Source organism: Oryctolagus cuniculus, chromosome 2 (assembly GCF_051225735.1).
Source record: "Oryctolagus cuniculus isolate XC-2025 breed Fujian yellow rabbit chromosome 2, ASM5122573v1, whole genome shotgun sequence".
NCBI lineage: Eukaryota > Metazoa > Chordata > Mammalia > Lagomorpha > Leporidae > Oryctolagus > Oryctolagus cuniculus.
In genome coordinates, this window is record NC_142868.1 from 77,013,490 (window position 1) to 77,030,446 (window position 16,957).

General features: G+C 36.7%; 1 protein-coding gene across 8 annotated transcripts in view; it reads right to left on the minus strand.

Annotated features, from left to right (window-relative positions):
• The window catches only part of TUSC3 (tumor suppressor candidate 3), a 214,047-nt gene that overhangs the window by 104,565 nt on the left and 92,525 nt on the right, over positions 1-16,957 (minus strand). For all 8 annotated transcript variants that reach the window (XM_070068482.2, XM_070068481.2, XM_070068484.2 and 5 more), the window contains 2 exons: positions 6,019-6,136; positions 356-496 (listed from right to left, as the gene is read on the minus strand). In XM_070068482.2, coding sequence (XP_069924583.1) covers positions 356-496; positions 6,019-6,136 — 259 coding nt within the window. The remainder of the gene's footprint in view (positions 1-355; positions 497-6,018; positions 6,137-16,957) is intronic.

Consider the following 16,957-nt stretch of genomic DNA (forward strand, 5'->3'; position numbering starts at 1 on the left):
TCTCTCACTCTTGGTCTGCTGCCTCTGCCCCTCTGTAACTCTGACTTTCAAGTAAATAAATAAATCTTAAAATAATTTAAGGAAGAAATTACTTTGTGACCAACATGTACACCTTAATGGTTTTGAAAATATCCATAAATCGTTATTCTAAAAACCAGCTGAATTCAACTAATCAGTTAAAATTCAACTTTTTGTGTGTAGTTGTCCATCACAGTTTTCTCTATGTAACGAGAAATATCCAAGAGAAACTATATGTGTGTGTATATATATATATATTAATATTTCTGAGTACTTATTGCAATGAACAAACCAGATTAATTAGCCTATTATTAAATCTTCAGGGAATAAAACATACATGAACATCTGTTCGGTCTGCAATCCATTTTGCAAGTTGTTCTGCTGCAAATCCAATTCTTTGAAGGTCAAAAGTGTCAGCTCTCTTGGGTCTGCCTTTTGGAGGAAAATGCATGAAAGTAGGAGCAGAGTTCATGTTGAGCTAGAAAATACGAGATAAAATATTAAACACCACCTCACTATTCTTTATATAATGTTGAACTAACATTTTATATATTTTCCATAAAATTTTAGAAACGTAGTATTTATTATGAAAAGGCTATCCAGGGCTTAATTTCTGCTCATTCATTTTAGAGCAACTATTGAATGAAAAAGGAATGGTGAATTTGACTAATTCTCTGGGCCCTCAAAATACATTATTAATTTGCTAAACTGTGCCCTGTATTTCATTCTTTTACTTTCTAGAATTTTATATTAGAATAAAGAAGTTACTGAAAGAAAGTACAACACAGAAATATTGTGACTGATCCTTAATTTTACCTCGTAAATTTATTTTAAAAAGCACGGGAATTTGATGAAAAATAAACACACTGTGGAACTGCTTCCAACTTATAAGTGGACTGGGCTCCCAGTGAAAAAATATAAGACTTCTCTTTTTTCCTAACAAATGTGACTTTGCAACAGAAACCAACATTTTTGATCTAAAATTTGACTTTACCAGAGAATATGCCTATGATAGTCTTTTTCTGCTAAATTTCTTCATTAATTCAACTGCTTTAATAGAGCTACTGGAAATATTTTGTCAAAAGTCATTTCCATTTGAAATTATACTAAATAGGATAATATCTCAATATAAATGATTACTAACAATATAGTATCTTAAAACACACATTTGGTTAATTTGAACAGTAAACAACAAAAAAATCAACTGTTGCTGCCTGGGAATTATGAAAAATGCCTTAAAGAAAAAAAAATCTAGATTTTTGGCTCTTGACTTGAAATATAGTTCTATACTTCCCAATAATGAGAAAAAAAATCAAAAGCAAATAAATGGCATAAACATTAGATCATAGCTGACATCAAATTAAGGTACTTAAGTAAAAGTCTATCTACTAACAATAACAATTTACAGTCAAGATCCAAACAACTGCTGCCTTCTAACTGAACTCGGACTATAGCTGTCATATACACAATATGACTCCAAATCACTTTATAGGGCTTCAGAGAGTTTAGCTCCAAAGAACTGAATATCTAAAAGATACATTTCCAAATCAAAATTTTCTCATTTTAGTATTACAAATACAATAAAAACTCCATGCCTACAGTATTACTCTTCAAATAGTTTGGATAAAGATCAATTGGCCATATTTCCTATGGTTTATATATGTCCCTCCAAAATTCATGTTTAAATCTATTTTCAGCTCTAACAGTATTAAAAGGTGAGATTTAAAGAGATCTCTAGGTAATGGGTGGGACTGTGCTATTACAAACAAGTTCAGCCCTCTCCCCTTCTGCCATGACACAGCAAATAGTACCTTGCCTCAAGCTGATACCCTCACGTATGGGACTTCTAAGCCACTGGAACTGTGAGCCAATACATTTTTGTTTCTTAAAAATTATCCAGTCTCAGGTGTTCTGTCGCAGTAGCAGGAACTAAAGCAAGGTTCAGACACCCCTGTTTCATTTCTTGTTCTCATACCTTTACCCTACCTTTTGATTATTTCTACAGAATTTAGATTTAGCAAATATCTGCAAAAATAAGGCAGTCTGGGTAGGTATGAGGCTGCATGACAATATTATTGGAATGTTATAACAGTAGTAACAACTATTTAATACACATTCATATGTTAGGCATGGAGTTATACAACAGTATCTCATTTGAATATCTCCAACAGTCCTATGAGAAACACATTACCATTTTCCTTCTCTTACACAAGAGGAGGTAAAGGCCTAAGCTCACATAAAAAATTTACCAAAGATCAAGTAGGTATCATGAGACAAAGCTAAACTGTTAACTTAGATCTTCTGATTGAGATACTTCATTATTACTCTATCATAATGCTTTCTGAACTCTAACAAAATATAAGAATTTTCCATAAAAAATTTAATAAAAATTTTGAAAAATTTCATGAAGATAGAATTAGAGGAGCAAGTTCCTGCAATATAGACATCATACAGACTATAACATACATCTTAATGTACATGCATCCTTATTACAAATAAGAATATGCCCCTTATATACATACATATGATATACATGTGTGCTTGTGTATATATGTGTGTATATATTCTGTATGTCAGAAGCCTATCTTGCCCCATTCCTCAGCAATGGCTCTGAATGTTACGTACTTTTAGTGATGCTGACAAGTTCCTTCCTCCCCTTAGCTCTCCCACTCAAGACATATAATGATGTTTTTATCATGGATGTACAAGAGATAGCTACAGCCAACATGTAAATCTAGTATTACAGGGAAGATGTTCTCTTCATCTTTACTTTCTGCATTAGATCTGAAAATATAGACTAAGGCTTAATGCCTAGACGTTCAGATGTAAAAAACCATGTAACTCAAAGCCTTCCTTTAACTAAAAACTACAAATTCCCTAAGGCTAAACACAAAAAGAACAGAGAGCTGTTTCCTATTCCAGCACTTCTTTCAAAACATCCTATCTGTTAGCTCCATGACCCACCATCACACAGCTTTAGTCATTCCTACAGGACTCATTCAGAGCTGAAAGTATTTTACTAAGTTCCCATACACCAGAAATTACCAAATTTCTACCCCTGTTACAATTATTATCTTCAGATAACACACTATTGCTGATAGTGCTTTAAAACATCAATTTTGAGATTGCTTTGACAAAAATGACTCCGTAGTTAGCAGGAAAGAAAACATGTAAGGATTAAAAATTTTAGTATTCTTCCAATGAAGTAAAATGTTTACTTCTTAATTTTGTAGGTTTTAATTCCTCCTAGAAACCATTAACTGCTATAATGTTTATGCATTTCTGCATTCTAAAATGAAAAGTGTTATTGCTCTGCCAGGGGCTAGGTATTGCAAAAGACAAAGCAGTTCTGTACCAGCAATTCTGCTGAATCAAAATTAACCTGAGAAGTTTTCAATTATAACAATATTGTCTTAATCTCTCATATCTATGTTGAACTTTTTAAAAAATTAGGTCTAAAGTATATAAAGGTATTTATTGATTATATCTAATCATATAGTTATATAGTGACATACAAGCAATCAATAGTTAGTGCTTGGTATAAAGCTAGAAGTAGGATGTCCAATAAAGTTTTTTTTTTTCTTTTTAAAATCTGAGTAAGCTACCAGTATTTTAAAGATAGAGAAATTTCATACAGCAGTTTGCATTTGAGTCTTTTTTTGAAAAATATATCTCGCTACATGTAACCTGCATGTCTTCAACAGAGACAGAGCTGAACTGCTTCTCTCCCACTGAGCTCAAACACGTCTTCTAGAAGCTTCTCCAAGAATGAGACCAAGAGCCGAATGCATGGTTTATTTGCATGATTATTTACATAACGGAAAATACTTCCACTCTGTATGAGTCCTGTAGGAATGACTAAAGCTGCACGATGTAGGTCACGGAGTTTACAAATATGATGCTTTGGAAGAAGTGCTGGAATAGGAATGCATGGTCATTTATATGATTTTATTTCTCAGAGTACTCAGGAGCAAAGTGATATGGGTGCTTCCATTAAAATTTTTTAAAAAGATATTTAACATAGAATTATAACCAGACTAAACCCGACCCACTTTCTTTAGCTTACAAAATGGTTCGGGTGAGCATTTGGGCATAAAGCCCCTGCTCCAGCAGGCAGGATGAACCCAGCCGACTACTGTAGTAGGGAGAATTTATATATAAATATATATAATCTGTAATACACAATGTAATACATATATAATCAGTACAAATTCCACCTAATGATGTCCAAGGTCAGTTTTCCTAATATTCTATAGAGACCTATAAATCTCATGAAATATTTGATTCCTGTGGTACCATACTTTTCCCTTATAAAGTTATCAGAAAGTATATGCTTATGTTTGCTATTATGACATTATCATTACTATTATTAGGTTTCTAATTTGAAAGCTTCTTATATGCACACTTTTCTTGTCAATATTGCCCCTACATAGTAGGCACTCAATGATATTTGCTGAATTGATTAATACAAAGAAACACTCAAGATACAAATAAACATCCTATTTATTTTGGATACATCAAAATAAATTCATGGAGGAATAAGTGAAGAATAATGATAGGAAAAGGGTAATGAAGGCAAAAAGAAATAAATCCTCTTATTCAACTAGAAACTGACAAAGATTGAAAAATCATCAACCTGGAAGCAAATAAGCAAAACTACCCACAGATGGCCCATCTACAATTAGTCAGCTAGATTCTCTATAAAGCTAAATGCTTCTTCATGACCTAGAAGAACATATGATAAAGGATATCAGGTGAGAAAAATGAAACAGTACAAGATAACTACACCCACAAATGTTCAGTACTGCAACAAGTTTTAATTTGAAAAGGATGATCAGGTAATAAAAACAGAAAAAAAAACTGTTAACTACAAGGCAACATTATTAGGAGCTACTAGAACTCTGGAAGCCAGCCACCAGGGTTCAAATTTTAGCTATAAATTATGCAGTCTTTGTAATTGTGAATAACCAACACATCCCCATACCTTAATTTACTCGTACGTGAAATGGCAGCAACATTTCCCTCAATGGATCATGGTAAAGCTAAATAAGAGGATCCATTTGAAGCAGGGCCTGGACTATAAGCTCTCATCACTAACAAGGATGGTGACCCAATCAAAACACCACTCAGGACCACTAGCATTGTCATACCAAAATCCAACACTGCTCTAGAGAGAAGACTGTACACAGCAGTGGCAATCTTTTCTCATTGCATTAACAGTAAATTACATACTAGACAGTGTAAATAACTGAAGTTCATTTTCTCCCAGTTCTGGAGAATAGAAGTCCAAGATTACTGTGCCAGCAGTGATGGTTTCTGGTAAGGCGTCTCTTCCTGACTTCCACATGGTAGTCTTCTCCCCGTGTGCTCATGTGGCGTTTCTCTCAGCACACGTGCTCCCCTGATGTTTTTTATCTTACACAAATATCAGTCCTACCTGATTTATAGACACATTTAACATTAATTACTTCTGTAAAGGCCCTATCTCCAAATACAATCACATTGATTTTCAACATATGCAATTAGCAAGACACAATTCAGCCCATAACCTAGAGAAAACACTTTTATATACATACTTACTACTTTAGAGGTGTAATTGTCTGGGATTTATATACCATACTGGAAGAAATCAAGGTTAAGTAAAAGTTGCACTGAATTTTATATAAAATGTCAAAAATGTATGCAAAGTACAACCTAAATCACATTTGCTTAAATATCAAAATAAGATTAATGCACACAAACTGTCACCACATGCTGAAAAAAAGTTTTTCCTTTACAATGCAAAGGTCAAAACGTGTCTACCATATTAACATCAAAAACCATACAATGATAAAGACAACATTAGTTGTAATTATTTTAATCATGTCACAGAATTTATTGTAACTATTTACTGCATATGTTAACCTGCTCAATGAATTGTTATTTTATTTGGCAAATAAAGATGCATAAACCATAACCAACTATGTTATGTATTACCAAAATAAAATAAAACTCTTTTACCTGCTGAAAAACATCTGTCCCTTCATCATAATCCACCATACTGAAGAAGAGTTTGTTACAGAAAGCAGATGAGTAGCGCCAGGAGTTAGCCAGTATTTGGTATTCTTCATTAGCTTGCCTGATAAGGATAATGGGGCAGAGCACAAACATCAGTATTCGAGTATTCACAAGCTGTTGGTAAAACAAGAAATGATAGGGCAAGAATTGGCCAGTCCATTTGTGAACTACAAGCTAAAAATACATTTTGATATTTTTAGATGATCATAAAAATACAAAGAAATATTTTATGGCATGTAAAAATTACATGAAATTTAAATTATACTGCCATTAACAGTTTTATGGCCATACAGCCACAATGATTCATTTACGTTTTTCTTAAGACTATGCTATGAGGACAAAGTTAGTTGTAACAGCAATTACATGGGACACAAGTCTAGCCTGGTCCTTTAAATTAAAAAAAAATCTTGTTCTAGGAGACAAAAACATTTTGTGATCCCCTACTTCTACACATGTAAGTTGAATTTTCTAATTCTTTGTATTAAAAGGCAAAGGGCAATTTTGGAGAACATTTGCAATAAAGCTTGACAAAAAAAAACCACAAAAATTATAAGGAAATACATTCTAAAGTTATAAACAGAGTTATGGTGTTTTATATATGCATTTTTAATGCATTTGCATTAAAGTAAGCAAAAATTTCTCTAAGCAGCTAAACCAGATGGCACAATAAAACTCTCCTCTAAGACCATATTTACTCATTGAATCCATTTTATTGGACATTTTATTGATTTTTCCAGATAAAGGTTTATATTTAGACAGGAGAATGTTATTACTAGAAGTAAATAAGCACAGTAATACAAACATGAGGCAACAAGTTATCGCTAAAACATTAAAAAAAAATTCCCCCAAAAAGAAGCAAAGAAATAAAAAGATACAGTTCTACAGTAACAAAAAGTGTTGGAGTAGAATTACTGCACATAATAGATTTCAAGAAATATCTAAACAGAAGGCTTGTAGAAAAGTTTTGATGGAGGAAAAGTGTACTTTCAAAGGCAACTATAATGTGGTAAGCTAGGGACAAACACTAAATTTGTAAGACTCCCAAGACTGAAAAAATGAAACTAAAAGTTGAGGTCCTAAATAAAACTTCTTCATATTGAACTGCAGACACAAACATCTGCCAATACTCCCAATGCTGGATTTTCTGTTAATATCTAGAATATAAAAAAATTATCATATATGTGAAGAAAACCTGACATGATTAAAAACAATGTTACAAACACGCAAAAATGACTCCAGTTAAAGGGTCAAAACATTGAAATTAAAATTTAATATACCTATAAAAAGTCAAAGTAGAGCATTTTGTCAAAAAATGTGCAGGGCATAAAACATTATCCTATGTACAAGCTAACATGCTAGTCTGTTACTGTTTCATGGGTACTGAATCAAAAGACTTCATTTGTTTTAATAAATTATTTGACGTTGAGAAACAGGTCCCAGCTTCTGGATCACCATGAAAATGCTCACTATGGTGAGGAGTTTCAATTTAGGAGCTGAGAACTTAATCCAGAGAAGCCATGTGACTGGCAGGGACCCAACTCCTTCAGCTGTCACTGCTGCCTACCAGGGTCCCCATTAGCAGGAAATGTGGATCAGGACTGAGGCAGGTACTGAACCCAGGCATTCTTTATGAGACATCGGCATCTTCATCACTACACCAAATACCTATCTCCGAAGTATTTTATGATTTCACTTCTGAATGCATCCATTCATTCCCTAAGCCTCCAAGAATCACAGGGTGACACAAAGGTACACCTGCATATATAGCTAACTGTGTTGTAAGAGAAAAAAACATTAAGTTCAGAAGAGTTACTATTTTAAAAAATATTTGAAAGTCCAAGTTAGAGAGAAAGACAGAGACACAGAAAGAGAGACTGATCTTCCATCTGCTGGTTGGCATCCCAGATGGCCACAACACCCAGGGCTAAGCCAGGAGCTCCATCCAGGTCTCCCACGTAGGTACAGGGGACCAAGCACTCAGGCCATCTTCTACTGCTTTCCCCAGTCCATTAACAGGGAGCTGAATTGGAAGTGGGGCAGCCAGGACATGAACTGGCACCCACTAGGGATTCTGGCATTGCAGCTGGTGACTGTATCTGCGATGCCAAAATGCTGGCCCCAGAGTTACTACTTTTTATAATATCTGATAATAAGCCTACACTTTGTTCTTGACACACTCAGTGAGAACATACAGGGACACTCAGGGCCCATGACAGACTGCTTCAGCCAACAGTACACACATACACACAAATACAAAAGAAAAATGTGGTAACAAAAAAGGGACAGAAAAACTGACAGATTTAAAATATGATCACTTGAATAATATGCCAACATTAAAAGACAGAGTTAAGTGAAATTGGCAGGACAGAGGCCAGCATTGTGGTGATGTAAATTAACTTGTTTCTTGCAGCACCAGCATCCCATATCTGAGTGAGTCCTCACTCTTCCAATTATGGTGCAGCTCCCAGCTAATGTGCTTGGAAAAGCAGTAGATAATGGCCCAAAGAGCTGGCCCCTAACACCAACGTGGGAGACTCAAATGAAGCTACTGGCTTAAGCCAGGCTCAACCCCAGCTGTTGCAGCAAATTTGGGAGTGAACCAGCAGATAAAAGATCTTTCTCTCTTTCTGTGTCTCTCCTTCTGTCACTCAGTCTTTCAATTAAATAAATTTTAAAAAATAAAGTTAACAGAATAAAAGAAGACCTAGGTATAATATATGGGAGAAGTGAGAGAAAGAGACTTGGAAGTACAATCCAATTAATCCAACTTTCAAACAGAAAGATGTCCAGAAAGAGAAGAGAATAAAGCAAAGGAAATTCTATTTCTAGAACAACACAATTAAAAAAGACCAAATCTTTAGCTTAAAAACTATTTCCCCTGGGGCTGGTGCTGTGGCGTAGTGGGTAAAGCTGCCACCTGCAATACTGTCGACCCATATGGCTGCCAGTTCAGTCCCCGGTCCTGGCTGCTCCACTTATGATCCAGCTCTCTGCTAGTGCACCTAGGTCAGCAATAGAGTGGCCCAAGTATTAGCGCCCTGTATCCACATGGGAGACCTGGAGGAATCTCATGGCTCTGGATTGGCCCATGTCCTGATGTTGTGGCCATGGGGGGAGTGCACCAGTGGACGGAAAATCTTTTTTTTTTTTTTCCCCTCCCCTGGCCCACTCTAACTCTGCCTTTCAAATAAAAGAAAGCAATCCTATAAAAATTATTTCCCCAATAAGGAATAAGAGAAATGAGAAAACAGCAAAACTGAGAAATACTGCAGCATTTTATAACATCACAGATAAACAGAGTATCCTAAATATTTTTAGAAAAAAATAAAATGTAACAAGAACAAACAATGAGGCTTGAATTGGACTGGATATTAGCAACACTAGGTAACAGCAAATAGAAACATTCCTCAGAGTTTGGGATATCATTTTTGATTCACAATTTTATATTGAATAATCAAGTTTAAACAAACATGTTCTCAGAAATGTGAAGAACCTGAAATTTACCTACCACACATTCTTGGGAAATCACCTTAGCATAACTGACAGGAAAGGCAGTATAAATGAAAAACAGAATCTGAAGCACTATAAGGAAAAAAGCCAATTAGAAATGTGATAAGGTAAAAAGAGTATAAGATGTTTAAGAAAGCTGTAGTCTTAACTATGAAACTATAAAGCAACCAGTACAATTTAGAGCAACACTTTAACTAGACAAGATGAAGAGAACAGATTCTAAACCGTCATTAAAATCAGAAGGAGCTGAAAGACATTAAGACCCTAGCAAGTAAGATACATTTGCTCCCACAGCTGGGAAAATGGTTATCAAAATTGGGGGAAAAAGGAAAGGAAAAGAACAGAAAAGGTCCAAACAAGTAGCAAACCAAAATGTATAATTCTGATAAACTGATGATGGAAAAGACTGTTCGGAACATTTTTTTGAGAGAGGCAGAGATCATCAACAAGAACACTGCAGAATAGGAACACATAACAACACTACTTTGCAACAGTTGTCATTTAGGGAAGAACAGTGACATAAATGCTGTTTATCTCCTTTCAGATGCCTACGTCAACACATAAAGCACAGATCTAATTATTATTACACTATAGAATGTAAATGCCATTAACTATGGCAACGCAGGAATAGAATTAAATAGTAGATAAATGGTAGATTTATAGATAGTAGATAAATAGTAGTTAAATGGTAGATAAATCAAAAAGAGAACAGAAGACAGGGAAGGTTGCCCTTGCTAATCTTCATGTTACAAGTTGGGGAATTAAGAAGTATCATTTGTAGTTAGCAGATTAAAAAATACAAATATGTTATTTACTTTTACAGTGATAAACAAAAGATATAAAAATCAATAAAAATCATAAAAGGTGAGAAAAGTTTATTCTTCACCTGTCATAGCAAGAAATATAAGGATCAAGGAGTTCATGAAATATCTTTAAAAAATAACATTTAGGGGCCAGCGCTGTGGCATAGTGGTTAAAGCCCCAGCCTGCAGTGCCAGCATCCCATATGGGTGCTGGTTTGAATCTCAGCAGCTCCACTTCTGATCCAGCTCCCTGTTAATGGGCCTGGAAAGCAGTGGAGGATGGCCAAAATCCTTGGGCCCCTACACCCACGTGGCAGACCCGGAAGAAGGTCCTAGCTCCTGGCTTTGGATCCTCCAGCCACTGAAGCATTTGAGGAGTAAAAAAGTGGACCCCCACCCTCTCTCTGGCACTACCTGTAACTTTGACTTTCAAATAAATAAAATAAATCTTAAAAAAAAAAGAATAACATTTTTAACCATGAAAAAAATCACCATAAAAATAAAGCTCAGATGAATATAGTGATTGTCTCTGCCCAATAAGTCTGCAAACATATAAATGCAAGTGTCAAGAACTGTAGTTCCTTACTTTTGGTCCTTTTTTATAAACAAAGAGTTCATAATGTTGCTGTGATTAAAATATGTATCTTAAGGCCAAATGTGAACAATGCTGTAATCTGAGACCATTTAGCATAAATTAAGGATCTTATGGGCATCATTTAATATTATTAGAGCACAGTACCAAATATGATCACTGAAATATTAGTGTAAGACTACATTGTTCTCAGTGGACAGAAAACTATATAGTATATCTTCATATTTTCAATAAAACAGTTATAAACTTTTAAAACTTTGGTAATGAAGTAAGATTTAATGTCTTGTAATTCATTCAAAGCCTATCTACTAAGCACCTAATAGCAAGAAGTAAGCTTATCCTCAAAGGTTTCTTCTCTCATGAAGTTGACATTTTAAACTAAATAATAAATATAAAATTTAAGAACTAGGATATACTCTGAAAAATACACAGAATTGCATTATATAAAATTACGGACAATCTAGATTGTGTGTTTGTAAAAGACTTCTAAAGCCAAAATCCTGGATATGAGAAACAGCAATCACTAAAGACAAACAGAGCACAGACGTTGCAGCAGCAGGAATAGCAAACACAAAGGTCGGAAGAGGCGAAGTGTTTACTAGCTGGCACAATGAGGCTGACCCATATAGCAGATATGCTCTCCATTCCTAGAAGACACAAAGAATACACAGTTTATGCCATCCCTTATCAATTTACCATGGTGCTGCACTGTTCCTCTTCAACTCCTCCAAGAATTAAAACGAACATGATTCCTATAATCTGATTTGGTTTTTATTATATGGAATACATTATTATTGATAGTATTCATCATTGATTTTCAAAGTAAAAACATGTAATAACTTCATACAGTGCATTGACACTGGTAAATCCATCAGAACATCTTAGCAGACTATTAAACCTTAAGAAATCAACACTATCTATAAAAGATCTTTTAAGGGCCAGTGCTGGAGGTGCAGCAGGTTAAACTGCCACCTGTGACACTGGCATCCCATATCAGAGTGCTTGTTCAAGGCCTAGCTGCTCCACTTCTGATCCAGTTTCCTGCTAACGCACATGGGAAGGAAGTAGAAGATGGTCCAAGTACCTGGGCTCCTGGTGCTCATGTAAGAGACCTAGATGGAGTTCCTGGATCAGTGCTTCAGTTTGGCCCAGATCTGGCTGTTGCAGCCATCTGGGGAGTGAACCAGCAGAAGAAAGATCTCTGTCTCCCTCTTCTCTGTCATGCTGCCTTTCAAATAGGCCAGTAAATCTTTAAAATAATTAAAAATCACTTAAAAGTTGGTGATATTAATTAAAGAAGAATATTAAATAAAATTTCATTATTTTGCACTTTATGCAACTTTATATTTTTAAACTGAAGCAGGTAAACGGTAACTCTGCAAACAGTAACATTCATATGGTAATGATATATGAAATGAAAATGCTTTAATCTAATCATAAGCAGGAGAAAGTCACATTTTAGTATTTGATATGTGTATTTTATATTATAAATGAATGAAGATAAATACAAGGAATTTCCTTTCCTCCTTCTGTCATAACCGAAGCGAAATCTACTACAGTTTATTAAGTATATATATATATACATTACTTGAATATATGAAGTATACAAGCATGTACTCATTAACATCCCACAAATCCATATTAGTGCCACTAGTGTGACAGGTAATACTTAAGTGAATAATAAATTCAAGGTCTTTGATCTCAGAGAGCTTACACTCTAGTGAGAAAAAGAGGTTTCATACCAATAAACATAATCCCTGATAAGCATAAATACTGTGAACAATGTTTTTTAAAAAAAGTATGATACAGCATCTTCAAACTCTGCACTCCATATCACTCCCTGCTTTTAATTTCCCAATAACCAACTGGTAGGTTGTATCTCTGTTCTAAAATCCTAAAAAGCCTCTAACTATATAATGAAGATAGTGAAAAAACAGAAATCAAGATCTTATACGTCCTGGCCAAAACTTAGGTAAGATATGTCTCTATTAACATAGTACACAACTTAATTCATGTGTATGCAATGTGCAAACACCTTGCTTAGAATACCCTCTCCTCTTTCAAAAACTTCATCTCCTTCGGAAATCAAATTTCTTCATCTACAAGACCTGCTGATATGACTGTTGAAACTGTGTCACTCTTTATTTTACACATGTATCTATTCTGTGTGTGTGTGTGTGTGTGCCCAGTAGCTGAGACCTACTATAAACCAAGCATTTAACAATGGATTATTGATAGTGATGAATACTACACTTTGATCATTAATCAATATATAGTAAGCATGCTAAAAACTAAACCTACAGATGAACAGAGCTTGACTAGGTTACACTGACTAAATCACCATATGACGTGTCTTAATGCCGATTGGAAATGTACATGTGGAATCCATATATTAATCAACAAAAATATTTATACTCAGCATTTTAATATATACTACAATAACACAGAAGTATACTTTATTCTCTATCTGAAAGAGGCTTGTTACAGAAAGGAACAGACACGCAGTATAATACAAAGAAAATAAGCACCTGTTTAAAGGAAAGCAGATTGTGGGTTCTATACAGCGTACAGAGGAAGTTGAGATCACAGTAGGCTGAGGCAGTTAGAAAAAGGGCAGGTATGAAAAGGCTGTAGAAGACTGGAGTTATATCTTAAAGAACTAAAATCACAATAATCAAGAGAGGTCAGGAAAAGAACAGTAAGGTAAAAGAAAAGTCATAAACGAAGGTCATCCAGTCAGAAATGTATCTTAAATATTTAATACAGACATGTGTTTCACATTAGAAAATAAGACTGGGAGCAATACACAGATAAATGGGATCTTGATGATATTCTGTAAACTTATGTTGACAACTACATTTTTTTTTGAAAGGCACAGAGACAGACAGAGAGAAAGTTCTTCCCTCCGTTGGTTCACCCCCCAAGTGGCCACCACGGCTGGCGCGCTGCGCCAATCCGAAGTCAGGAGCCAGGTGCTTCTCCTGGTCTCCCATGGGGTGCAGGGCCCAAGCACCTGGGCCATCCTCCACCGCCTTCCCAGGCCACAGCAGAGAGCTGGACTGGAAGAGGAGCAACCAGGACAGAACCGGCGCCCCGACCAGGACTAGAACCCGGGGTGCCGGCACCACAGGCAGAGGATTAGCCTAGTAAGCTGTGGCGCCGGCAACTACATTTTTTAAAAGTTTTATGTATTTATTAATTTGAGGCAGAACTATAAGCAGAGAGATCTTCTATCCGCTGGTTCACTCTCCAGGGGGCCACACGGGTCAGAACTGGGCCCATCTGAAGCAGTAGCCAGGGGCTCCTTTTGGGTCCCCCATGTGGGTGCAGAGGCCCAAGCACTTGGACCATTTTCTCTTTCTTTGCCAGACCATTAGCAGGGAGCTGGATCAGAAGTGGGGCAGTCAGGACAGGAAGCAATGCCCATATGGGATGTAGACGCCGCAGACTAGGCTTTACCTACTATGTCACAGCACCACCTGGACAACTACTTTTTTTTTTTTTTTTTGACAGAGTTAGTGAGAGAGAGAGAAACAGAGAAAAGGCTCTTCCTTCCGTTGGTTCACCCCTCAAATGGCTGCCACGGCTGGAGCTATGCCAATCCAAAGCCAGGAGCCTCTTCCTGGGCCCCCACACGGGTGCAGGGCCCAAGCACTTGGGCCATCCTCCACTGCCCTCCCGGGCTACAGCAGAGAGCTGGACTGGAAGAGGAACAGCCGGGACCAGAACCCGACACCCATATGGGATGCCAGCACCGCAGGCAGAGGATTAACCAAGTGAGCCACAGCACCAGCCCTGCCGTCAACTACATTTTTAAAAATGTTCTTGACTGGGGTAGATATGCAAAATAACTAAGTAGAAATAACTGCCTGGAATCCTCTCCAAATGTTACTTTAGTGGCCTAGTAGGAAAAATAAAGACAGGTAAATTTATAAACAGGGGCCAGCATGTGTCATGGCAGGTAAAGCCGCCACCTGCAGTGCCAGCATCCCATATGGGCCCTGGTTCAAGTCCCAGCTGTTCCACTTCCCAACCAGCTCTCTGCTGTGGCCTGGGAAAGCAGAAGAAGATGGCCCAAGTGCTTGGGTCCCTGCACCCACGTGGGAGACCGGGAAGAAGCTCCCAGCTCCTGGCTTTGGATAACCACAGCTCCAGCAGTTGCAGCTATCTGGGGAGTGAACCAGTGGATGGAAAATTCTCTCTCTCCCCCTCCCTCCCTTCCCTTCCTCTCTGCTTCTGCCTCTCTGTAACTCTGCCTTTCAAATAAATAAACTTTTTTTTTAATTTATAAATGATGTGACCTTTATCACCCATAGCATCCTGCAAATTTTTCTAAATAATTTCCTGAGGAATATCTTTAGTAAGAATAAAAAAATTCCACAGGAGCCAAAGCAAGTTACATTTTCTTGACTCACATACAATACTTAAAGAAAATGTTATGCTGACAAGGTATGTGCAGGCTTTCTTCTGTTGGGTATAACTCAGCAGAAATGGACCTGTGAGAAAACTGTCTGGTCATTACAGTGAATTTAGGGAGCCAAAGAAATCCGTATTTTAATTTGCATGTTACATATTTAGAGTACAGAAGACTCATTAGCAAAACTGCCCCCAACAACTAGCCTATTCTCCATATTCTCCAGCTATCCCTTATGTCACCCCCTCTATGCTAACTTTTTGAGAGGTAGAGTTGCAGACAGTGAGAATGAGAGAGACAGACAGACAGAGAAGAGAGAGAGAGAGAGAGAGAGTCAGTCTTCCATCCACTGGTTTATTCCTCAAATGGCCGCAACAGTTGGAGCTGCGCTGACCAGAAGCCAGGAGCTTCCTCCGGGTCTCCCACATGGTGCAAGGGTCCAAGGACTTGGGCCATCCTCCACTGCTTTCCCAGGCCACAGCAGAGAGCTGGATCGGAAGAGGAGCAGCTGGGACTAGAACTAGTGCCCCTATGGGATGCTGGCGCTGCAGGCAGAGGATTAACCTACTGTGCTACAGCAGTTCCCCCTCTATGCTAACTAATGCTTCGTGGGAGGCAGAGGAAACTGAACTTATGACAGGTAAAGAAATTCACAAGGTTCTTGTATAGACTTATTTCAACTTGGGCAATTTAAGACATCACCAGTGCTTATTAGCAACTTCAGACATCAGCACCAACGGAAACTGGAAACAGAAAACCACAAGAAGTTCCAAGCACTTAAATTACCTAACTATATTTCCCACATTGCAGGTAAGAAGTATTTTGGATTGCGTAGTTCTCAGGGATACGAGACTCCTACCTAAGAACTCAGGGAGCACACTTAAGTTCTTCTAATATATTCTCATGCAGCCTGAAGAGGGCAGTCGAGCTGCATCCCAGGGAACCAGGAGCGCTTAACCAGTAACTGCAGGGCACTGTTCTGTTCAAGCTATTATATTAAATCTTTTCCATTTTTTATTATGAGAACAAGAAGAAACATCACTTAATCCAAATGCCACTTTTATTATAATCCTTTTTAAAGGTTATGTAAAACTAAAAAGCATTAAATCATCTATAGTTCTATATATTTAATGTTTCCCATGATGAATGCAATTTTTATTTTAATGGTCTTGAAGGGATGTTTTAAAAAATACGGTTTCTCTTTGTAATATTAATCAAAATTCCTCTAAGATAATGGTCATACCGAAGTCCCAATATATGCCGTCTTAGTCATGTATTCATGATGCATTATATACATACATGTTACATTACATACATGTTTTTCTATAATATGTCTTCAGAAAGCTGCAAATACTAAATTTCTATACACAGCAATACACATAGGTCTGAAGTGAGCTGATTCACCTATTGCTTAAGGATATGAAATCCTGAGTAGGAAAAAAAAGCTGGTTTCAACAGAGTTGTTTCTCTGATTGTGCTGAATATACAAAAATGTATTAAATAAATCCAATGCCTCTGAAGAGCCGAGGAATCAACAGTTCACTACCACACTGCAATTGACTA